Source organism: Passer montanus, unplaced genomic scaffold (genome assembly GCF_014805655.1).
Source record: "Passer montanus isolate IOZ18808 unplaced genomic scaffold, ASM1480565v1 scaffold5, whole genome shotgun sequence".
NCBI lineage: Eukaryota > Metazoa > Chordata > Aves > Passeriformes > Passeridae > Passer > Passer montanus.
In genome coordinates, this window is record NW_024369929.1 from 7,857,532 (window position 1) to 7,882,922 (window position 25,391).

General features: G+C 39.0%; 2 protein-coding genes across 6 annotated transcripts in view; one reads left to right on the forward strand and one right to left on the reverse strand.

The window, feature by feature from the left end:
• Positions 1-386: 386 nt before the first annotated feature.
• Positions 387-21,795, reverse strand: COPS2 (COP9 signalosome subunit 2). 4 transcript variants are annotated; one of them, XM_039723012.1, is made up of 13 exons: positions 21,526-21,790; positions 12,488-12,601; positions 11,376-11,453; positions 10,655-10,780; positions 9,253-9,363; positions 9,066-9,143; positions 8,075-8,249; positions 6,903-7,081; positions 6,709-6,761; positions 4,569-4,666; positions 3,073-3,155; positions 1,930-1,988; positions 387-1,142 (listed from the first exon to the last, which is right to left on the reverse strand). In XM_039723012.1, the coding sequence occupies exons 1-13, from the start codon at positions 21,577-21,579 to the stop codon at positions 998-1,000; spliced, it is 1,353 nt and encodes a 450-aa protein (XP_039578946.1). In that variant the 5' UTR covers positions 21,580-21,790; the 3' UTR covers positions 387-997. The 4 variants fall into 4 exon arrangements, with proteins under 4 accessions (XP_039578946.1, XP_039578947.1, XP_039578949.1 ...); XM_039723013.1 differs by having other exon boundaries at positions 9,253-9,342; positions 21,526-21,785; XM_039723015.1 differs by lacking the exon at positions 21,526-21,790 and adding an exon at positions 15,973-16,121.
• A 1,622-nt stretch (positions 21,796-23,417) lies between these two features.
• Positions 23,418-25,391, forward strand: part of GALK2 (galactokinase 2) — a 46,990-nt gene continuing 45,016 nt past the window's right edge. The window contains exons 1-2 of one of the 2 annotated variants that reach the window (XM_039723010.1): positions 23,430-23,551; positions 23,934-24,183. Coding sequence is in view for 1 of the 2 variants with exons in the window: in XM_039723009.1 (XP_039578943.1) it covers positions 23,499-23,551 (53 nt within the window). In the remaining variant the exon portion in view is untranslated. Of the gene's footprint in view, positions 23,552-23,933; positions 24,184-25,391 lie in introns of both variants that reach the window. The other variant, XM_039723009.1, reaches the window with a different exon arrangement.

A 25,391-nucleotide genomic window follows, 5' to 3' on the forward strand; every position in this document is an offset into this window, starting at 1 on the left:
AGAACAATCAGGGTCTGCATCTCTATTCCCACCCAGCTGTGTGGAAAATCTCTATTCTTAAAGTAGCAGAATAAAATCCAAGCATATCCCTGAGAAATGCCAAATACCCACCAACATAACTAGACAGGACTGATAATAGTTTGGCATCTTGAAGCTAAAAGTCAGTTAGCAAGACTGCTAAATGTCAGCTCTTTAGTATTTATGGTTCACTATTTCAAGGGGAAAAAAGAAAGAAAAATCAACAGCACACATACCAAGGGGCAGGATCTCCATATCTTAGACTTAGAATCTTCACAAATATGATGAGATCAAGTAATACCTATTTTCTTTTAAAAATACCACAAGTAAAATTCAAGTATAATGAAAGCACATCAAGAAACAAACTGTACAATTTCTGAACTGCACTGTTTATTTTGCTGCTTGAAACCTAAGTGACAGTATGCCACTATAATTATGGGGTTTCTTCTAAACCTTTACTACACTGCAGGTACAGAAATATATGGACACATTTTTGGAGAACTGACATTTTGCAAAATGCAGCAAACATTTCAATTTATACATGAGAAAAGGAAGTGTTCAAAAGGGTATGCATTTCAAGTTATTGCAGGTTATTTCTGTGAGAGAATTTCTGCAGGTAAAACATGTTTAAATTTAACCAACAGTAACGTGTCAGTGTACTTAAAATCATGACAAAAATCTTCTCTCTGGTCATTAATTGCCCCTTGACAAATTACTAGGATGTTGTATGTTTAGGGCAAGATGTCAATACAGCATAAATCCCGTGGCATTTTGGTTTTCTTCTGGAGATTAAAGCTGTTTTTTTCTTGGGATAAATGCAGCAGCAAAACACAAACCAGCTGATCAAAAAAGCACTTCTGCCATAACTCCAATAATTTCAGGGCACACCAACCGACAGTAGTTTTGCCATTCCCAGTTCTTTTAAGGTTTACATCACTGGACTGTTGCCTTAAGTAGGTTTGTAGAAGCTTGGTTTCTGTTAGGCCAGCTTGCTGACTACAGCCTGGTTGAGAGAATTTAGTTGGTTGGTCCATTTATCTAACGCAGTATAACGTGCACCACCTCTCTTCTGATGGTCCAGTTCTAGGAGCTGGTTGACTTGATCAATTCGGCCATGTATAGTGCTAGGAGTAAATAAATAAAAGCTATAAATTGCTAATGGACATGGAAATAGGAGCTAACAATGAATCAGAGGTAAAATAAGAGGTCTTATACAAGAGAGGCACAAAGTCCATTTCAGAATTCAGCACTTGTATAATTACTGTCCTGGGCAGTACTGCCTATTAAGCTGTCATTGTCACTGGCAATCAAATGAACTAATTCATTGGGCAATGCATGTTTTATCTGCTTGGCTATGACCCCACACAAAGTCTGAAGCAATATGACATAAACAGTTCTTGAAAGTCAAAGAATCACGAAAAATGGAGATCTATGTGAAGAGAAGTCAAACAATACAATCCCATGTATAGATTATATATTTGTAGTAGTTATAACAAGTTACTCTCCAGAAAAATAGGTTTTACAAATTGTAGTTAAATTTTTCTAGTTAAGAGAGCAGACTACCAATCTGTCAACTTGAAAATGCATTCAAAAATATACATGGGTGTAAGCAGCAATTACTAAGAATAACAACTTTCATAATTTCATAACAATTCAGGGAATTTATTATGTAATTAAGAGTTAAAGTAAAATGATGCTACTCAATCCCCCTGTATAATTTTCTTGGCTCCCATCCTTCAAATATACTTTACTGCTCAGAAACCAAGCAAATCCAAACTCAACACCATTACCTTTCACTTCTACAATCAACCACTATTATCACAATGTCCCAAAATACTGGTTTTTTGCTTCTTCTATAGTTTGATTATTTTAAAGTAGTCAAAGATCAAAAATCAAGAATCAGATACATACTTATCCAATATGCACTGCACAAGCAAGCTTTCCACATCAGCTACATCTATGTTTAACTCCTGAAACAAAAAGAAAACTCATGATGCTGCTACTATGTTCTGCAACATTAAACCCTCCAATCTTTATTTTCATATACAGAATTTGGTTTAACCTCTGCTTCTTACTGTTCATAAGTATCAATTCAGTAATGATCTATTGAGCAAAAGACCTCCACCCAAGGACACATGGTCAAGAACCAAGAGACCAGTAACCTCTCAGAAAAAGCTGAAGAGGTGAAAGCAAAATTTTAGAAGCTCCAGACAGGAGTTCCTTTGCTGACTTACTGAAAAAACAAACAGATAAAAAATATCCCAAACCAAATAACAACAAAATAAACCATAACCACAAAACCCCAGGAAAAAAAATAAGCCAACAATTATCAAAAAAGAATGGATCTGCACCCAAAACCATTTAGAGACATAATTGCATCTTCTGGCTCAAGCAAGTTCTACAAGTGTTAAGTCTAGCTTAAAAAAAAAGCATACCAAGTTCTAAAGAGAATTTAAGCATAAAAACCAGGCAACCCTAATACTTCATGATGTATTTTGTAATGCTGTGAATTTTTGCAGGCAAAATCACAGACCCACAGGAGATGGAAATAGTTGTTACATTTTTATAATAAAAAGCACTGGGTTTTTATTTCATTCTTTGCAGATTAGGCAGTGAAATCAGGGATTCTATGGCAATACTTGCTTTGTTCTACTGCCACAGTTCTGTAACTCGTACAACACAAACATGTGAAGACAGCTTATGAGCAAAAGGTGTTAAAATTTTAATTTTTACGTCCATTAAATGTACGTTCATAATAACATTTTTTATTATATAAATTTCACTTTTTACACTTTTCCTAAGAAATGTGATTTTTCTACACCAAGTAGAATATGGTAGTTGAGTATTTTAGAAGTATATCACAGTACATATTATAATAAGCAGTTGGATGACACTTGAAATTTACATTTTTGCACTGCAAAGCTGCCAGCAGTGCATCATTTATAGTTTAAGTGTATTTTAGATGTTCTATTTCTGGAAGCACTGTATTTATTTAAAAGCTTTTATTCACAGTTAATCATTTACTTAAGCAAATGCAAGGCTACTGACACATACCTTAGAAATAAAAGGAATATGTATTCTTGTGTAAGGCTTAATTAATTTTATAAGCACTTGTGTTCTGATGTTTCGCAAAAGCTCTGTAAGAGAAGAAAACATAAACTGTAAAAACAACAGTATTGAAATAAAGCTGCAATACCACTCCATACAGAAAAATGCTACCTTCAAAGATCAGGGCCTAATGGAGTAACTACAATAGGAACTGAAGTCATATAAAATGGTCTGTGTGGAGAGGCTCATTTTGCTTAGATAAAATAGTGCAGTCATTGTTTTATAATTTTTTACATTATTAAAGACAGTTGGATAAAATGAAAGCATAAAATATAATTATAAATTAACAGAGAAAAAAAAACCTATGTCCATTTTTACCTGTTTAAACAAGGACTGTTTCTATAATATACCACAGAACACCAGATTATGTGTCTCAATAAACTGTGGAGATTAAAACAATGAGGCGAGGCATGAAAACATAACCATGAACATGCTGTGTATCACTACAGAGTGAACATGGTGAGCCATCAGCAGCATATAAAAAATGCCACTCAATTGCCTTCAATGCCTTGATTAATCTTCCTGCTCTGGCTCTCCGGTTCTGTCACACCTTCCTCCATGAGCATCCAGCTCCAATCTTACTGAGTCTCCCTCCAAGACTCTGCAGCTCACCAGCAGTCCACATGGAACAGCAGCAGTGGGTTATATTTAGTTTCCCCTGCTGTTTGCCCTGTTCTCTTTTACAAACAAGTATAAGAAAACCAGGTCTCTGGATTTAACTCTTTTGTTTCATGTAACTATCCAGCTAAATGATCTTGCACTGCCACAGTCAGACCACTCTTGAAAACAGTAGTTAGCTGAAGAACTGAGCACCGTGTTCAAGTGAAGAGACCCTTCAATTCTCAGATGCATGAAAAGTGGATGAGGTAACTTTATTTTGTCACATTAATGGAGCAGAAAGACATGTGTTAATGTGCTCCCATTCTATTACGTAGAGGTACTATAACTACAACTATTGTCTACAAGTTATAAATTAAGAGCATGCACCCTTTCACATATTACTACATATTTATTAGTACAACCTTCATTACATTGTCTATGTCTTTTGTGTAATCTGAAGCAGTAAATTAACTTTATAAACTAGCAAACATCAAACTGGATGAGACTGATACAAACCATCTTTACAGGTGAGGGTTGGTCTCATTTCACTATTCCAAAAATACTCAAAATATTCAAGTGTCTTAACACCACCATAGATAACTTACAATATCCACTCCTCTAGAACTTTCTCCATCAGTTCTGCATATCTTTGCAGTCATGCCACATGCCTGGACGCAAGTTAGCCCTGACTGACTTCTAAATAACTTGTAAAGGAATAGTCCACAAGTAATTACATGGAACTCTTTGTACCAAAAAGAAAAATAAACCAAGGTGGGGGAAGGAAAAAAAAGGAGCTTACTAAGTAGTGAAAACAGAAATGATTATAATAGGCTTTAAAATACCTTCAATGTGCTCCCTTATGAAGGGATCGTCCATGATGTTGCTGTGATTTGTTTTCAGAATCTTCTCAAATTCAGTGATGTCATTATTCTGATAGGCACTTCAGAAAAAAAACAAGGGACTGAATTATGAATTTTAAAAGTAAAACATACTCATAATATTATGTTCCACAATTTCTAAAAAAACCTGTATTAAGCACTGGTGGAAAATATTTATATTCAGAACCTTCATATGCAAAAACTCGATTTCAAGATGAAATGCAACAGAAATTACCTTTCTCCTGTTTCAATTTTAGCAACATTTACTGAAGTTTGGTATGAACATTTAGTTGTTCCACAAGTGCACTCTAGTTTCAAAACTTTTGTACTTTAAGAAGCTATTCTTAAATACCCTGTTTTGAAAAGTATCATTACATGAATTTTGGCTTCATGAAGTCATACTTTATGGAACAAATAAGAGCTAAAAAGAGTCTACAAGGCTGTTGCTGTCTATACAATGTCCAGCTTAAGCTGAATGCTAAAAATACTGAAAGAAGAAAGAAATGCAGATTTCCAGGATTATTCATCAGTAATTTGGGAATAATTTTACTTTTTAGATTTTTGTTTATAGCTTATTTGTGTATATATCCTTTCATGAGTCAATCCTGTCATCTGAGAAAGCATTGCAAAAGAAGGTGCCACCACAGCATCATTTAAAGGTCAAGAGCTACAACCTCTGAAGAAAGGCCTTTTTCTTGAAAAACATTATTTCAAAACAAAACTTTCAACTTCTGCTTAATACTAATGTCAAACATTTTAATAACAACATCTATTTGTCCTTCATATTCTCTACATTCTAAAATTGTTTTGAAACTGGTCAAAAAAGATTCATCTGTTATTAAAATGTCCAAGAAAAAGACCTGTTAAGTTTAAGGCAGAACTTGAGCAGCTTATAAATAGCTATGTGAGTGGCATGGACTGTATCATATGAAACCAGTAAATTTTACTTCATAATAAAAGAAATTTTAATTCAGTATATTTTGTTGTTTATTTTACAATTCTTTTTATCATATGTAAAGCATGCAAGTTCGCACTGTAGAGTATAGGAAGGATTAAAAACATAATTACAATATTTGAAATTAATTTTATCTTTGCATATTTCTTATCAATACTGCTTTAACTACATTATTAATTTTAAAGAAGGAGTTATACTCAAATGTCAAGATAAAAGATCTAAATTAGAAATATGAATAAAATCAGATTGGGTAAGGCCATCTGGAGTTCCTTCTGCCTCAGATTCACATGAAACTATGACAGTGAATTAGAAAAAAAACACTTCTGAAGTGGAATGAGTTACTGGAAATAGTCCCTTAATAAACTGACAAGTAATTTATTCAATCACCATGTCAATAATGAGTATCCTCACTTTCAGAAAAAATTTGTATGTGTACAATGATAAAGCACAACAGCAGTATCACAGCAGTTGGTTCCAACACAGGATCAACTGTTTCAAAATGTGAGCAGACATTACTTCTTATGCAGGGAAAAGATGGGAGAAGGAGCAGAGCAGGCCAGAGAGGATACAGTAGGAGAGCGTCAAAACCCAGTGTACAAAACCTGCCTCAGTTCACTCACCTAATGACCTTCATACACTAGAAGGTACAGGTAATGAGATGCCTAAGAGGAAATGAGGCTTTCTTTTGATTTTCACGTGTATGAACGATACAGGAGATCACTGAGAGTTAAGTTTCATTTTCCTAACTTAGGAAATAATGACATATCCATGCAGCAAATTATTCTACTGGCTTTGGTATGAGATGTCACTCAACTCAATTTCTGTAATTTTATGTAATCAGCCAGAGCCTAAAAAGACCAGTTGCAGTACAAGATGGGACAACTTTATTTACGGGAAGAAATGAGGGTTTTGTCACACCATAAAGTGACAAAAGTACACAGCTTCTATACCCCTACATAGTGTGGCATCTATACTATGGTCTCTCATAGTAAGTTTCTAAAGAAAAACAAGTTGCCCAATGTTTATGAATAACTGTGTTAACTGTGCAGAGAAAAGCCATTTCTAAAAATGTTCCCTTTCAAGTCTGGACAACATATCTTTTTTCTTTTTATCATTTTGTTCCTTTCTCTAGAAAAATGAAAATCTTACCTTACTAAATTCGTCATTGCTAGAATCTCTGGATCATTTTTGTATGGTTTAGCCTACACAGAACAGAAAGCATAATATGCAAATTCAGATTTTTTTTTTCCATTTCCATCGTTTGGGTAATTTCTCTATATATTCAGAAAAGAGTGAGGGGATGGGGTGGTGGGTGTGTGTGTGAAGGAAAAAGAAAAAAATACCTCCTGAGAATCAAATGGATTTATTCCAGACTTCATGAGCATGTTTGCTAAGACCAAATATTTTAAGCAAGTGGTTCTTCTGGGGCTCCCTGATTCATCATAATTCTTGAATGCTTCAAAAAAATCAGTATGTGCCTTTTCAAACTCTCCTTCTCTTAAGTGCATTTTGCCTCCACATTCTGAAAAGAAAACACAGATGAAAAGGAACACTGTGTGCTTGTTACTGACTACAATAATTGTACTCAAGTTCCATGCTATTTCTAAATAGATTACTGAAACATTTTCAGAAGTCATTTGGTTCTCTGAAATCACTAGGAAAAAAAGCATTAGGGCCTTAACATACAGCACTGCCATTTGAATAAATCCATTCCAAAGAAGAAAAAACAAAACCCAACCTACACCATAGAACTTAAAGAACACTAATCCTCACAGCCAATAATTACATCACCATTATGTTAAAATACTGCAAAAACTGAGATAGAATTTATCTCCATTTCAGTGGAATTTTCCCTATCTGTTGAGCAAAACCACACAGAAAAAATGAGAAATACTTTTTATATCCTTTTATTTCTGAAGTACCCACCGCTGCCTGATTGTCTGTGCAGTATCTACACCAGGGAAAGGAGGAAGGCATAACAGTGTTCTGAAGAAAGATGGTTTTTTTCAAGACACACGGCTTGTTTCCACTACAGTTCATTACTGCAGATAATAAATAATATTTTCAAACACATTTTAAAGCCCTTTGGCTCCTGCTGAGTTTTAGCGAGGTGAGACACAAATTTATAAAAGGGGATTGCAGGAACAGCAGTCCCTTCTGCCAGCAGTGCCTTCTGCCAGCAGTCCTGTCAAGCCTTTGTTTTTATGCCCTGCAGATGCCTTTGCATTCATTTTTGCTGCCTGCCATGGTATCAAACAGCAACTCTTCCTCTTCTCTTTCTATTGCTTCTCTCCTAACAGTTATTTAGCCATCTGTCCTGCCCTTCTGACCAGTGCCTCTGGTACTTGGGCACCAAAACTGCAGAGCTGAAGTCCTGCAAGAAGAACATGATGAGACTGAATCTACAGAAGCCTCTGTCTTTATAGGTGGAACTGGAAAAAAACACTGGTTATCAGATTTTCATGGAACAAATCTCTGCAACAGAAGACAAATGAAAATTTCAAGATGAACTTGCCTCTGATAACTCCCATGATCAGTGGATGAGGAATGGCTGACTTGATGTGCAATGACTGTTCATATAGTGCTTTAAGTTTTTTGTTATTTTTCTGTGCTGTATACATTTGAATTTCCAAAGCATAGATTTCCAATAGTTGAGTACCTTTTTTAAGATCATCTTCCCCATCATCAGTCTAGGACAGATTAAGTAATAAATACTGTGAAATTTTAAGAGAACAGCAATTTCAGTTTTATACTAGTAAAACACTGATAACCAAATACTCACAGTAATTTCCTGTCAAAAACAAGAATATTCCTGAAACTCTGAAATTCTGATGTACTCAAAGCACTTACCACAGACTACATTTTGAAGCCCTTTATTTAAAACGTCAGTATTTTCCATTAAATGTTTTTCTCAAAACTTTAATTCTTTTCCATTTTCCTTAAGCCACACTCTTAGTATATAAACACAATGACTGACACAAATGCATATATATATATATATATAGATAACACATATGACTCTTCTGCTGCCTCTAACAGAACCATTTCCCAGATATTTGTAACCTATTTCCATACTGAAGCAGGAAAAGTGTCAGAAACAAGCACAGCAGACTGCATGGCTAATTTATTTTTTCTCCTTCCAGACGAGAAAGTATCAACTGCACTTTCAGTTTTGAATAAAGCTCACTTGGAATCTTTGTTATATTTTAAAATGAATGTCCATGCATCATAGATTATCAATATGTGCTTCTCAGCCTTGCACCTGAAGAGAAACCCAATCAGCAATTGTGAATAATTTTTTAAAAATCATCTTTAAGGAAGGAATAAAGCACTTAGCATTTTTTGTTCATGTTATCAAGCCGATAACAAATAGAACCAGGCATAGTATTTCTTCCCTCTATACTAAAGCTCAGCAAACTGCCTCAAAGGCCAACAACAGATACATTTTTTAAAAAAAAGCTTCAATGTTGTTTACTAAGCCACAGTGATTTAGAATATAAAGGTACCTGGCACGACTGATGCAGCTGACGCAAAATCTTTTGTAATTTTCCATATTCTTCTCGTTCTAAATATAATTTGCCAAGCTGTAATGAAAAGAAAGTTAAAGTGCTGAGGTCTATTAAAATCTTACAATTATAAGAATTAGCTGAAGGTGTCAAAGAAAAGTAAAAAATAGGAAGTTATATATTTTACCTTTGTGTTTGTCTTAAACCACAATCTATCATTCTTAGCATCTTTCAGAGCTTCAAGTGTTGTTTCATAGAATTCCTGAAGCAAATCCATCTGACATAAAAAATCAGAATTCTATAATTGTAAACAGCAAATTTGTACCTGTTAATAAAGTCAATCTGAACAAACTAAAAGTGCATGCTTGATCTTCAAAATAAGAAAGGTATCTGCATCTACTTAATGTTTGCATTTAAACTGCAAACAGCTTCTAAAATGACCAAACTAACTACATTACCTTTTCTTATATGAAACAGATATAATTAAAAAGTATTCACATTTTAAGATTTGTACCCATCTGTGAAAAATGAAGGCCACCTTATAAAACCCATCTTATATAACCAAGGAATAGAACTCTGATGTTTTGTAACAAACACAGGCAATATTATTCCCACTTAAAAGAATACAAATAATTTACATATCAAAAAGAAAATATGCTTTACAAAAAAGAGGAATATGGTCAAAGGAAAAGATGCCTTCTTCTTTCTGGAGTACCAATGCTGACTGGAAGAAAGCTCTTGAGTGCATCAAACTATTTCTTTGCATAAAACCAAAAAAAACAAACCCATCTGAAATGGAAATTAAAGTGCTGAGTGTTGTATTTTACAAGGGTTCTACAAAGAATGCATTAGTATTGTTCATGGTCACTGTTCCTTTGAGGGTAACAAATCTGTGACTATACATCAAGTTAAGATTTCCAGACTGTTCCTCCAGGTCTGGCTCAACACAAACCAGAGACAATGACCTCTGCCAAGAAGGGACAGTCTAAGACAATCCTTTAGACCTCAGGAGTAACCCAGCATTCAACTTCCACTTCTAAGAGTGGCAGGATTGTGCTGATGACCAAGGACTCAGCACTGAAGACCAATGATGCTCCATATGAAGGTGCTACTTTCAGGTAGTCAGCGAGGGGAGCTTCCTACTCTTTGTAAACCCAATCAGCAACACAAAAAGAGCTGGGCTGTGTATCCATGGTCAGGTACCTCACTAGCACAGTGTGCTGAACAGGCAGTATTGCATACCAACACTTCACTGCAAAGATTCCCTTCTCCCCCCCCCCAAAAAAAACAACCCACATTATTTAATTAAAAATTATATTTGAGAGGGCACTTATATTGTGTAGCTATGCTAAAAAAAGTTCTTATTTATTAACATAGAAATTTCGGGTACACGTTGCCAAAAAAGGACAAGTTTATGAAGATTTATCTGTGTTAACAGAATCCACTACATGTGGGAAATATATTTTTACATATGGCAGGTAATGAATACTTAAAATTACTCTATTAAGCCCAAACCAAACATAAAAAAATGTCCACAGTTAAAAATGCAAAACTGAAAACTATGAAGATGAAAGAATTGATGATCTAACCTGCTTGGAAGTAGAGATATAATCAAGAATAGAATTGATGGATTTTTCAGAGTAATTCCTTGTAACTGCACTCCGTATGTAGGTCAATAGCTGTTTATACCTATTCATCATTTCAGGAAAGTTAGTCTAAAAGAAAAACAAAATCACATTATAATGTTTTGTTTTAATTGTTGAAACTGAGATATCTTGCAAGTTTACATACAGCGAAAAGAAAGCTTAAAGACAATACAGCAGTGGTTGCTATTAAAACTTTTATATCACCACATTATTCATAACCTGCAGAATCAGAAATAACTTCAGGACTGCACAGAACACACATTTAAAATATTCATCTCAGTGAAGAAAACAGAGCTGGCCAGACAACTCTTTGGAATGGCTGCATACATAGCATATACATTTTTCACTGTTTTGTCCTGGTGCAGTACACACAGAGAAACATGACCACTTTCAGTGGTGTGACACCTCAGCACAGCAAGGATTGAGCCTCACACTTTCATGGAGTACCAGCTGACTACAGTAGTTATTTTTGCATCCATTTTGCCTTTGACTTGCAAACACCACATCATTTCCCTGCCATATCTGTAGTAGCCATTAAAGGCTGCAAAAGGCAAGTTCTGGTAGATTTAGCTGTCAGAGCCATAAATTAGAATACTAACTTAAGGTCTCTGGATCAAATACATATTTATGCTATTTACTCCCAAGTGATAGTTGTAATTCCTACCAATTTAAAGTTTATTTTAATCATCTGTTTCAGAGCTTTGAATCCCCATTCTCCCTTTTCGCCTTCGAGCTCCAAAACCTGAAAAAGAAGAATTGTTAAAACAATATTTATAAAAGCTTTATTCAAACTAGAATTGTTTAAAATACACATATCCCATACATGCCCTTCCCCCGCCACCTTTGCTCCTTAAAAAGTAATGTTAGACTCTGCCCTGTTCTTCAATTTTATTCTTTCCTGGTATTATTGAAAAAGTGAGTGCATCTCCTCAGTTTTCACAACTTAGCTGACATAGGGAGGGTGAACATGATTGTTGTTGTTGTCTAACAGCAAGCACTTGAATGCCAAACACTAAATTTTAACACCACTCCATAAACACGTAAGCTAAAATAGTTGTAACACCTCCTGCAAAACTGAGCCAACTAAATTTTGAACAAATTATGTTAAAAAGCTTTTCTGAACTACTACAGTTCCTCCACAAAAGAGAAATGCTTCTAGGTTTTAATGCAACATAGTTACGGAAATGTTTTGTAAGTAAAAACTTTAGAAAGTTTTTTTTTTTAAGTCATGTATATACTTTTGTTATACACTATAAATGAGCAAAGAGATGCAACAGTCTATTATTTCTTTAAAAAGTTGCATCTAACATACTGCTTTCTCGTAGCAGTGTGCAAACATTAAAAATTTAAAAGATGAAGAAAAGAAACTGTTAGTATTTATACATTTAAAGCTTTGGAATCAGATAGCAAAGCAAATATAATGTTACATAAGACACTGGGGAAAACACCATTTCATTTAAAAAACCCAAATGGATCTGGTTTCTATTGTTGATGCATGAAAACACATTTAGAACTGTTTAATTAACTTAGTAAATCCTCAAGATTAAAAAGTCAGATCTGTGATAAGACTATACCATGTTCTATTTATTATCCCTATGAATGACCCTGAAAGGCAGTCAGCCAGGAGTTCAAGATACTCAATAATAAACTCAGCACATTAGTAATTTAAAAGATAAATCCTACTCTTAAAATTTCAGAAAATAACTCAAATGGTACCAAATATTTTAAAATGTGAATTTGTATAAAAAGAAGAGATAGAATATAAAGACAGACAACCTTCTGAAAACTGCTTAATGCTGCTTTGGGGTCATCTTCCTTCAAAGCTTTGGAATTATAGTATTGATTTTCCAGATCCACATTTGGTTCAGAATTGCTGTCCTCGGAATATTCCTACATTTTAACAAAAAAATAAGAAGAAGAGAAGAGAAAAAGTTCAGAACATCTAATAATCTGCTGAAAAATAGTAAGACATGTCAGTCCAACTGGCTTGTGTATTAACAGGCAGTGTTTGGTTTTAGAGCACATAACAGGTATGGACCCACATAATGATCTTCCCTCTCTCCCATTCCTAGGCCAGACTCACCACCCACCAACATTTGCCTGTCAGCAGGTTTCTTTCTGGATTAATGAACTCCTAGTTCCACCAGCTTCACCTTTATGACAAGTACAGATTGTATTACTGAAATTCTGCCAAAGCTGGAGTTTAAGCACAGAGGCCCAGGAGTGCATGTCATTTCTGGGAGGGGACAGAACATGCTGCCCACTGGTGCTCTGAAGGCACTCGATGATCCAGCCTTTGCTAGGCACAGAAAGGGCTCTGGCTGAGCTGCCACACAAGTCATGATTCAGCTACTGAGGGTAGCCAATGCTTCCATGGATCCCTCTGTAATCTGCCTTTCTATGTCATAGCGATTCATCCTTGTCTAAGGAAATTTTAAAAAAGAATAATGACAATAACACCAGCTGCTTCTGCCCTCAGAAGCAGAAGATTATGAAAATGCTAAAAATGCTGTCAGAGATGTTGGGGTGCAGCACAGGCACAATAATTTAATCAAATAATTATCCATCATGTACACTTGTGCTAAAGAAACCGAAGTATTTACTTCTAACAATTGCTACTTAATTTTTTTAAGAAGTACTCTGAGACTACTTCTGATGAAAAATCCCTGCATATTTTATCTTCTTTTGCTAAAGGACAATGCTCCATATCCAAATTACAAAAACTAATAAAACTCAAATAATGATTTCATTTGATGCTTACACGACTCAAAACGACTTCACACCTCTGCATTTTCAAGCCGACTTCTCTGAACAGGATTTTGGCTATTAGGAGATGAGCTGTTCTAACAGAATCTGTTTAAATCTCAAAGTTACTGCTGTCAGAGTAACATTCCCTTGCACCAAGATGAGCAATACATAATCAGGTCCCCTCCTTTAGGGTGGATTTTACTCTTGCTGTATTTCATCAGGCACATTTATTCTTTTGTTCATTTGTATATTCCTACAATGGACTCCTCCAAAATCAGAGGAAGGAGCAAAAAAATGATGAGACAAAAGAAGTTTTAAATTAGCTCTCTCCTCCCTGCACTGCAAGCAGTCTCTCCAAGTTTAAGTTTGCTGAAGTTCTAAAGCAAAAATTAATTACGAGAGCCCACAGTCAAACCAAGTTTTAATAAACGTGGTACTTGAGACATTTGTCCTTCTACCTTTTAATGTTTCTATTTGTAACATGTAGGCAAGTTGCCAAACTATGTATTTATTTTCACCCAACAAAGTACTATCATTAGTGAGAATGAATGGGCTGAAAAGTCTTGTGAATTCCACAAACCTGTTTTCTGAATTCCCACAAAACTATAAAAACGTGATACTGAAAACAGCAAAGAAAACAGGAAGCAAGTGTCTTATTTCACTGGGCAGGCTCTCATTTTGGTTGGCTTGTTTTTGTAAACTCCTTATCCTATTGATCCAACTCCAATGAGCAGCTATGGGTACACACACCCGATGTCAACAGCTGTATCAGACACCTTATACATACAGGCTGCCGAATAAACAACACAGCATTTAAGATATGTGTAATCAGCTGATGCCTTGTTTATGCTTAACTTGGACAATGGGGAATATTTTTGGCAGAAGTGCCTATTTGCAAAGATAAAAGGAAAGCAAACTAAATTAATTCCTTTTAGGAGACAACGTGCTCTGGTAGCCTCAAGCCAGAAACATCTGAACTTTCATCTTAGCTCTGGCAATGATTCTGGATGTGGATTCATGTAGGAAGCTTTTTTTCAGATAATTTTTCTCAATGCCACTTAAATATCCCATAAAGATAATTTCACATAATAAAGAAGTGTTAAGTCTATTGATATTTCTTCCCCTACTGGAAATGCATTGAAATGCATCAAAGGTACTGGTTTACGTTTTCATGGCTATATTTTTTCCTCACTTGATGCCTATTTGTCTCACATCAGACTTAGGATGACGATATGGACTCAAAGCTGTAATGGAGATAAGGCTTTCCTACTTCCAGAAAATGTAAGGTGGTTTATTTTAAAAAAGACATATTTAGACTTAATGGCTGTGAAAACTTTAAAACCTCAAACTAAGTATGGCTGATGCCATTAATCTTTAGACAATGTTAAAAAAAAAACCCAAAAATCAGCCATGTAGATTCTGAATCTTATTTCAAGCACTGATGCTAATTATGCCAGTGCTGATATTCAGAAGGACAAGCACTCTGTCTTCTTTTGATGCAGAGATGGCTTAGTGCAGCAGGATACAAATGCAAGAACATTAAGCTTCTGCCAAAAGCAAAAAAAGGAGGAAAGTATAAAGCTGTGTCCTCAAAGTTCCAATTAAGAAAAAGATGAATTTCCTTCTCAGTTCTGAAAACAGAAAAGTATTTTAACAATGAATTCAGACAGCAAGAACCTAGCCTTTCCTCACCCTCATTTTCAACACCCCTGATTCCTGCCTGAACAACTTCCCCAGCTCAAACCTTCTAGGTAAGAAGTTTGCTGCAAATTAGGTAGAAATATATGGTTTACAAATAGGATTTCTACATAACTCTAAAAATTTCCACTACAGCATCCAGACCTAACAATTTACATAGTGACGAACATCCTTAATTAGAACTTTGAGATATAAAAGCAGCTGGATGATATAATTTATCTCTAGCTGATGTAAAAAAAGTAAAAGGCCTAGGAATTTTTAAAACTAAGATTCTGTTGATATTTTTCAAATGGACATCAACGTTATAAGTACAAATGGAAAAAAAAGAGCAGTCTGAGCACACAGAACTGCTCTTTGAAACCCACTGAATTCTTCCTTCCTCTGAGGATCATCAAAACAAACGATTGGAGTTTTTAATCATCACTCAAGAAATTAGAAAGCCCTGATAAGAGCTTGAAAAAATGCAGTTAAATAAGTTAGGATATTATTTAAGCATTGCTATGTTGAAAATCTGAATGTTCTAAATGTAATCAGTTATATTCAATCCTAAACTATCCCATTGCTTTTTGGAGGAAGAGAAATTACTACACTAGCTCAATTGTAACAGAGATGAAACCTCTGATGGCATTTACTCTGTCTGGAACATTGTTCTTTCAAATAGTTTTAATAAGAGTTAAATTAGTATCAAGAAACCAATTTATTTAAGAAGTCTTTATCATGTTACATATTAAGTTTTCATAGAATTTTATCTAGTAAACAGCTTTAAAACATTGAGCCTCTGCTTCTCAAATGAGCACACAGAGAAGTCAATTCACCCGAGTCAGCTTCAGTCACCCTTTTTGGTGCACGGATCCATCTGCAGTCTGTCCAGCAGCAAAGGCACGTCAGGAGCATCCAGCAGCCTCAGCTCCTCCCATTCTGCCCCTTCCATCCCTGCAGCAGCCCAGGGGCTTGGGCTGTCTGCTCCTGTGGCAGGAGCCTTGTCAGTGCGGCCTCCAGAGACTGCAGGTCCTGAAGCACAGCCCGGTGCTCAGGGCCAGAATAAGGGACAGGGACAGGAGACCGTAACAGTGTATCAGTGACATTTAGATGTAGATGTGTGGCATTCTACCTATTAGAGTGGTACACAGACCTGGTCAAGCTCTACATGAACAAAGATACAAATATTTTGTGAAAACTGCTGTTGTTACCAATTTTCTGGTCTCCTCTCTTGCCTGAAGCACTTCCCTAATTTCTACACCAAAACTGGAGTGGTGTACCTAAACTTGGGCTCCTCTGTTCATCATTCACCACCACTACAGGAACTGAATTCCTACTATGCAAACACTTTTTAAAAAAAGGAGTAGGGGGAAAAGAGCTATATAGGGGCAACTTTCCAGAAAAAAAGACAATACGAAGAGTTCTATTTCTGTAAAAAATTATCTTTCAAGGACACTGTTGAAATACTTATAACTGTCAATTGCTGGGGATCTTACCAAATTTCATCCATTTGGCTGACTCAATTAATTTTTTTATGAAGTGCAGTTGTTTCTGAGAATAAGTCTGGTACAAATTTGATTTTGCTTCAGCTAACTTTGTTTCATAACCATGGCATTACAAGGTCTACTGAGCACAACTTTCTTTGCATTTGCTCTTCCTCACCTGCAGGCACCAGGACAAGCAGCAACTACCAGGTTCTATGTGCATTTGCCAGTTGGTATTCAGGCACATGAATATAAAGAAAGCAACCAGACTGGAATGCAAAAGAGCAAAGAGGAAAAAAACAGAGGCAAACCCTGAGAGTAAAAACCAGAGTGCCATTTGTGTGAGAAGCCTGCAGCCGCCCAGCCATGCACTGGGAGTCCTGGTTTCTTTTTCTTCACATTCCAGGTCTCTCTTCTGCTGCTCTCTAGCTCTGCAAGTCATCCAGAGCCTGCTGGCTCACACCAGGGCTGACACCAGGAATAGAAGTCTGTGAAACCAGCGATCTGCAATAGCGTCACAAAAGTTCCATGAAAGACAGTGCTCTGCCTTTGTTTTATTTTTTTTTTTCAGTTGGAAGATGCACAGAGAGACTGCAGAAAGAAAAACCTGGTATTATGACAAGTAAAGAGTACGGAAAAAAGTGCCTTTTCTTTCTACCTCTGTTGTGCAGCTCTCCTGTAGTTATGTGCACCCTTTTCTGAAAGTCCAGTTTTCAGCATAACTTAGATCTAATTGATGTCTGTTTAACACCCAACTGCACATCAGATCCTGGAGAGCACCGTTCTAAACACAGCCCTAAATAACTGTCAAAAGAAGCCAATAAAACCCAGAACTTAGCAACACTTGTCAATGTTTCGATAGAAAGAATTTACTGACTAATTATTCTCAGGCTTTTTGCCTCAATACTTCCTTCTGAGACATTATGGCAATGAGCAAAATAAGCCTCAAATATATTAATTCTGTGTTTGAAGACGAGTCTGAATAGAATGCATAAAAAAATCACAACACATGCTGAATCCATATAAAATATGAAACAATAACTAATTTAGAGAACAGCACATTCTATGTCCTCTGTGAAGTACACTTTTTTTTAAATCACATACTACTATAATTAAACTTCACTAAGAAAGAGAAGAGGGCCAAGTGGATATGCTTGATTTGGTACTTCCCTAGATCTGAGTGCTTGTTTTTGCAGCATTACCACGTTCTTGTTTGCAACATATATATGTATTTCATAAAACGATGATAATATGAAATATGAGCAATTGGGAAGAGGGGACAACATCCACATGAAATTTCAACTGTATCTACTAAAATCCAGCAATAAAAGACAGAATAATGTCTCTGTCTACTGATGAGATTGCTTATCAAGTTTGGTAGCAAACAAAAATTCCTTTTGCAATGGACTGTATTTCACTCGGTTGGAAAGAAAGACAGAGCCAACTCATGTAGTTTGAAGTGAGCAGTAAGGCTGCCCATGTCCTGATATCACCACATCCTGAAATGGGAAATGCTCAGAAATCTGAAGGGATGCTCCCTGTATTTGAGTCATGCCAATCCTCACGAGCTGCAGCCATCTCACCAGGGTGCAAACTGATGGCTGTTCATTGGAATTGTTACAGATCTTCCACAAGTCACTGCAACAATACAACTTCGGAAGGCAGAAAGACAAGTTGCTTGGCAAATATATTTGTCCAACCTTTCCTCAGATTAATTTTCAAGTTGAATTTCAGAACACAGTAAGATGACTCACTAAGAACACCATAGATTCCTTATTTATTTAAAACAAAACAAGTAAACCAGTAGATGTACTACAACAACTGTCAATGTGTTGTCATTGTGCCTGGAAGAATCAATTTCTGGAGGAAGACTGAGTTTAGCCTCCAAGTCAATTCTAAATATAGTCCTTTGTCCCAGACCAAAAACAAAAATGGAATTTACAATGGTCCTTCCCTCTTTGTCCTTCTCCACCCTCAAGCTGGATCCAGTAAAAATAACTTGTACTGAAATCATGTAAGGCACCTAGCAGCACCAAACTAGAAATTAAAATTGAGTGGCTTTCATAATGACCAGTAAACATTATTCTGTTCATTGAAGCGTAAAGTGGAATAATTCATGTTATAATCAAAGCTGTCACAGCACATTACTAGCAAATTGTGAATCTAGGTTCAGCCACCCACAAATATAAATGGAATTTCTTCCTTATATCAAGACTCCAGTGAATAAACTCCATTTCTGTAGGAGTGGCTGAGGTCATTTACATGTAAAACTTCGACTTTTTACCTACTGAAAAACTAAACAGAAACAATCCACTACAACCTGGGTAGTCTTCAATTGTTTAACAGTGTAGTAATTACTCTAATTATATAAAATTCCATGATGAAGCTGGGAAAGATGTGAGACTTTGGAATATCTGTTCACATTTCCGTTCAAGTGTGAAACATTTGCATACTTAAGGAAATTTAACTGACTGGCTCTACATAATCAGCAGGTCAAGTGCACATTACAGAGGAACAGCCATAATCACGTCTAATAAAAGCTGACAAAATTAATTTTTTGGGGAGTCTTCACTGCTATTGTTATGATTGCAGCTACCCTGGGAGACCTGAACCTAGTTTCACCATATTTTGACAAAATAGCTGCTTCTTTCATTGACTGTTTCTGTAATCACTGCCTTTCCTCTGGTTCTTTAAAAGAGTATTCACAGCACTCACATGTGCTCTTTTACTTTCAATTCTGCACTGATATGAGTATTATGTCTTGTACTCATTCTTTTGTTGCAAAGCCTCTTGCAGCAGCCATGACGTTCAACTTGAGAATCACACATCCCCTCACAGACTTCTCTTAATTTAATGAGCTATCAACATGAAAGGAAGAAATCAGGCCCTGTCTTCAGGGCCCTTAAATTTTTTTTTTCTGAAACAGTTCTGTGGAACACTACAATTACAGTCTCAAGCATTTTTGAAAACAACAGTCAATCATGATTTGTTAGTCCCAGAATGCTGAAACTAATCTAGATGGAATATTTTTACACTTCAATTCTTGGGTTTTTTTCCCCCCACCAATTATGAACTGAAATTAAATTTTAAAAATCTGAAGCTTGGGTACTTCGTTGATGCTTTACATGGGTGTTACACACTGAAAAGAAAAAAAAAAACTAATGTGCTCCTAATTATTACAAGCAGTATTTTAAAATTTTTGAAAGGTCTGAGCTAAAGGTAATTAATGAGAATGAAAATGTTCCAGTAAAAGCAACTCCAGTCAGAAGTGGAAATCTGCCACAAGCAAGGTGTTTCAGGAAGGTTTTTCCAAAGAGAAATAAAGTACTTCAGAAGAAACAAATACAGGAAAAAGCACTAGACTAATTATTCTTGGAGAAAACTGACATAAAGCAGTGCAAGTTTGAACTGCACTTTTATTCATATCTGTATAGACTGAAAAATGCAATTCCAATGGTTTCTCTACATGCCCAGTCCTCATGTTGTGAAAGGATAGGGAACATTAATTCTGCTGTCTTTAATATTCCTCTGATTGTATCACATGGAAAAAAAAAAAACAACACAGAATTTCAAATCAGGACACAAATTTCAGTGTTAGTAAAAATGAATGGGAATCAATTTTGGAACAAAATGTTTTTAATGGTTTCTGTGTATTTCCTTCAGTAACCCTGTCTCTACAGTATGTGAATTCACTCACAGACTGAAAGGGGAACACAAACAAATTTTGGAATAGTGACACGAGCAACTCATAAGGTTTTGATGACGATGCCTGTCAAACAAGCACTCCTTAATGAATGGAAAAAGCCCTCAAAACCAAAAGCAGATACTTTTATTCTATATCTAATGTCATCCAACTATTCTAAGCAGTTCCTAACAAAAACTGCCCAGAAACTATTCCAAATAAAATTAGGTAAACATTGTAAGTGAATTCCTAAGTGGCACTGACTACCAAATAATGTGACACAAAGCAAGTCCTCCAGAGGCAAGTGTCTGGAGTTTTTCAGTGAAACTGTAATACTGTTAACACAGGTTTAGCTGAAATGAATTAAATAGACTCTCAAGCTTGTACCATACATAGCTTTTTTTTTAAAAAAAGTCTCTAGTTCTAAAAACCCAATCAAGCAAACTTCAAGCTCCAACATAACATATGAGCAATACAATTATAATTAATCAGAACAAGCAGCAATTTTTTAACTTTAAAAGCTTAGAGCAAAACTTGATGTTAACTTTTAACTAAATGTAACACGAAAACCCCCAAACCTTACAATTAAAAACAAAAAGGAAGTGGTAGAAAGGTTACAAAGACTACAAAGACAAAAAGTTAGAAATAAGTGCACCCTTCGGCGCGTTGGATCAGAAAGCGGCCGAGGCCATTTCTCCTCACTCCCCTTTCTCTTGCCCCTACTTTTGCCTCACTTTGTTGCTCACACAAGCGCACGAACGGTATCTGCCCCCAAGGGCCTCTCGCAGCCGCGGGTGCGGAGAAAGGCGGGCAACTTTATCAGCTCACTTCGTGCCCGACACTCGGGCCGGGCAGGAGGAGAGAGGGGAGGAGGCGGCGTGCCGGAGCCCCCCCTCAGCGGGAGCCCTGCGGGGGACACGGGGCCAGCGCGGCGCCGGGGCACCGGCCCGGGCCTATCCACCTGCCCGCCCGAGCCGGCCTGCTCCTCGGCGGAGAGGCGGCCGAGCGGCTGCTCCGACCGCAGCACCCGCCCCTCGCAGCCCCTGCCCGCACCCTCCTCCCCGGGAGGGAAACTCATCCTGGGTGTCCGCGCTCCGTGCCGGGGCAGCACCCGGCGGGGCGGCCGCTGCGGCGGGTGCGCCGCACCAGAACGGCCCGCAGCGCCGCCGCGCCGGCCGCACCCCGGCTGTACCGCGGAGCCCCCGCGCCGCCCCGCGCCCTACCAGATCGTAGTCCTCCTCATCATCGCACATGAAATCATCCTCCATGTCAGACATCTTGGCCGGAGGACGGGCGGGGGGCGGCGGCGGGGACGGCCCCTTCTCCCACAACCCCGCGCGGCGCTGCCCAATGTGGCTCCGCTCCGCCCGGAACCTGCTGCCGCCCGCGCCTCTCCCGCCCCCGGCCCGGGGCGCTCGGAGCCCAATCCGCGCCGCCCCGTCGCCGGCTCCCTCCCTCTGGTAGCGACCGGCCCTTGGCAACGGCGGCCGGGCGGGGCCTGGGCACTGCGCGCCGGAACCGCCGGGGCCGGCGCTGCCGCCGCCCGGAGCGCGCCGTGCTGGGGCCGGGCCGCTGCCGTGGGTCCGGCGCCGGCGCTGCCAGCCCGGATCCCCCGCGGAGGCTGCGAGTCTGGTGACTGGCGCGTCTCTGGGAGGGTCGAGGGGAGTGATCCTGCCCCTCTGCTCGGCCCCGATGAGGCCGCATTTAGAGTACTGTGTGCAATTATGACTTACAGTAGAAAAGAGATATCGGACTCCTAGAGCAGGTCCAGCAGAGAGCTAGCAAGCTGGCCAAGAGTCTGGAGTACCTCTCATGAGGAAGGGCTAAGGGAGCTGGGCCTCAAGAAGAGGCAATTGAGGGGGGCTCCTGTGTAAAACGTGGGTGTCAAGAGGGCGGAATTGGGCTGTTCTTTGTGGTGCCATCCCATAGAACAAGGAAGAATGGGCAGAAACTGATGCACAGAAAGGCCAACGTGAGCATGAGGAAGAACTTTACTGTGCAAGTGACCGTGTACTGGAACAGACAGCCCAGAGCGGTTGTGGAGGCTCCCTGGCTGCAGATGTTCCAGAACCATCTGCACACAATCCTGGTCCGTGTGCTCTGGGATGACCCTGCCTGAGCAGGGAGGTTGGACCAGATATGGTCCCTTCCACCCTGACCCGTTCTGTGAAAGCTCAGCCTGTTTCTGTGACCGGCATCACTGTTCAGCTCCCTTTTGCTTTACTGAGTGCCGCTCAACTGTTTACCTGGGCTGCATTCTTCATAAATAAATAATACCAAAGCAGCAGTTTTAAAGGCCTGAATTCTTTAACTCCACAGGCCTTGTAAAGCAATGATTTTATAAAGATTTTTACATGCTAATTTTTGCTGCTGCCTTCAACTGAGTGAGGCAAACCCCCCAACAGACCAGCTCTGCCTTCCCATCTCCTGGGCCTCAGAGACACCCAGATGTATCTGCAATATTTACTAGGTCTCCAGGTTTTCCTGTTGTTGGTCATTTTATACTGTTACGGTTTCTGACAGTGGGGTTTTGGGTTGTTTTTTTCCCCCCTACAGCTACTGACAAGTCTTTTAAAAGCTGTGTTGGTATTCTGCAACTGTACTAAGGGGGAAATAAATATTTTACCTTGGAAAACCCACAATGAGATTTGTTACTGTGCTTCCTTCAGTCTGAGCAGTTAAAGCTCCCTGAATGGGATGAGTAAGATACTGAAATGGACAAAGATATACACCAAAACACTGAGTGAACAGCCTACGAACACTTTTGAAATGCTCAGCTCCTTGCAAGTGTCTGTAGCCATTAATCGGAGGGTAACAGGAGCCACGAGGCTGCCTGTTGGGAGGGGAGCTGGAGGAACCACACACCGCAAAAAACACGGGGACAGAGACACCCACCCCTCCACGCCATCAGGGATGCGCCTGTCCATTTATTATTTTCACTGCACGTGCATTTTTGCAGGAGCATGGGCAGGAACACCGGAAAACCCCAAACATTTCTCTGGCACGCCGCAGCAGCTCCCCGGTCCCAGCTGGGCTGCGGCGGGCACGGGGCCGAGGGCAGAGCGGCTCCCGGGCCGAGCGGGCCGCGGGTGCCCGGGCCCAGCACGGCCGGCGGGGCGGGACGGGGCCGGGCCGCCGGCGCTGCCGCCCGGAAGGACGCGGCGTTCGCGGGCCCCGTGACCGCGGTGGAGCCGCCATGGCGGGGGACAGCCCCAGCGCTCTCCCGGTGCAGCTGGTGGAGCAGCCCAGGTGGGTGGGTCGCTCCCCGACCCCGCCGCCGCGAATCCCGGGGCGGGTGGGCGGTCTGCGGGCGGCCGGCGGAGGTGGGAGGACGGGTGGGAAAGCCCGTCCTCATGCTCCGGGCTGAGGTGCGAGGAGGCGTGGACACGTAACGTCCACACTCCGTAGGTTTTTCCCTGACACGAGCGAAGTCTGCCCGGGCTCCGGCCCCTTCTCCCACCCACAGCATCCCGGCCCGCCCTGACGCCTCTCGCAGGGTGGCGCTGGGGCAGCAGGAGCAATCGTTCATTCATTCATTCATTCATTTATTCATCCATCATTTCGCCTACATCATTTTCCCCAGAGTTTTTGGGGAATGCTGATTATTCTCTCGTCCTTTTTGCTGTAAAAGGCCCTGGAGCAGCGCTGGCCTGGCCCGTCCCATGGAGCTGCGCTCGGTGTGTGCAGTCAGCACGCACACAGACGAACCTCTGTGCCTGCCTTAGCGCTGCGCTGCGGGCACTTCTTAAAACACCGGCTACTTCATACGATTGCACCGCAAATCCCGCGGAAACGACAAGTCCGGCATTTCCAGACTTGGAAGTGTGAAGTTGTGAGGAGTGCCTCTTTGCTTTAAGGCTCCTGACAATTTTCTTCTCGATGTAGGTGCTTGAAATGCAGTGTGCGTCTTGCAACATCAAGGCCACAGCCTGTAAATAGCCTTTCATCACGCCTGCTTGTAAAACCCACATTAAAAAAAGAGATCAATCAGCACTTAGATAAACATGCCCTCATGACTGCTTTGTTTGTTGTCTCTTGGTACCAACGCTACTATAAAAATATCTGTGAAACAAAGCAACATTCTAAATACTGACACAAAATGGAATAAAGTTAACACCTAGAATTCTGCCAACAGATTCCCCGGTGGACTATAATATTATTAATGCAATCTAGAGAAGGGATTGAACAATGAAATGGCAGAAATTGCTTTTGCTAATTGGTGGATGAGCGATATACCAGTCAATACTAGGGGAGATTATAAGGAGAAATCATAGACCTAATACAGCTTTGTAACTGGGCACAAAGATAGAAAGGTACTGAAAGATCTATTAAAAAATAAAATACCACCACAAATTTAATTTTTTAGCTTTCCATTTATAAAAACCTTATGAAACATTTGCATACATGTAGCTGAACAGTAACACAAAGATGTAGAAACTAAGTAATTGTGGAATTTTCTAACATCTGTTTCTTGTTGCAGTCTTCTTCCACTTTGCATTAAGTAGGCTTCCAGTTCTAGATTTAGATTAAATGTAGAAACCTTATCAGGGTTCCTATTATCAGATTTTTGTCAGTAGACTAAAATTTTGCTTTAAGGTAGTTTCAAAATGAATTACTATCAAGTTTCCTATGCTTCACTAAAATAAATGGCTTCATCTGTTCTCAGCCCTCGTTTTCCTGCTGTTCTGCATGACACACTAAAGTATTCCAACTTTGCAAACATCAGGCAGAAGGTTGGTACCTTTACAGTTGCAGGAAGTAAAGCAATATGACAAAGTTTATTTGCTTTGAACTTTCAGTAGCACATCAGGCACCTCTAAATGGAAAACCTGAAGTACTTCTGCTGGAATCCTGTGGAGTAAATGCTGTCATAATTCATGGGGATAATCTGACTATAATGTATTTATACAAAGATGGGGTAGTGCCAGATATGAAAATTAATAAAAATCAAAATCTAAGTAGAGTCTTCAATGTTATATGAAGAGCAGAAATAACCAGTTTAATGTTACTCCTGATGTAGTACAGAAAATTCCACATACTTCAGGAAGCTGAATTGAATTTTCTTCAAGAAGCATTGAAGCTTCCTGTC

Bases quoted from the DNA above. Each gene is read 5' to 3' on its own strand.
- COPS2 (XM_039723012.1), bottom strand. From the start codon at position 21,579: ATGTCTGACATGGAGGATGATTTCATGTGCGATGATGAGGAGGACTAC. The intron at 12,602-21,525 runs GTAGGGCGCGGG...GTTAAAATGTAG, and splicing joins ATGAGGAGGACTACGATCTG to GAATATTCCGAGGACAGCAA. The intron at 1,143-1,929 runs GTATGTATCTGA...ATTTACTCCTAG, and splicing joins GTGCAGTGCATATTGGATAA to CACTATACATGGCCGAATTG.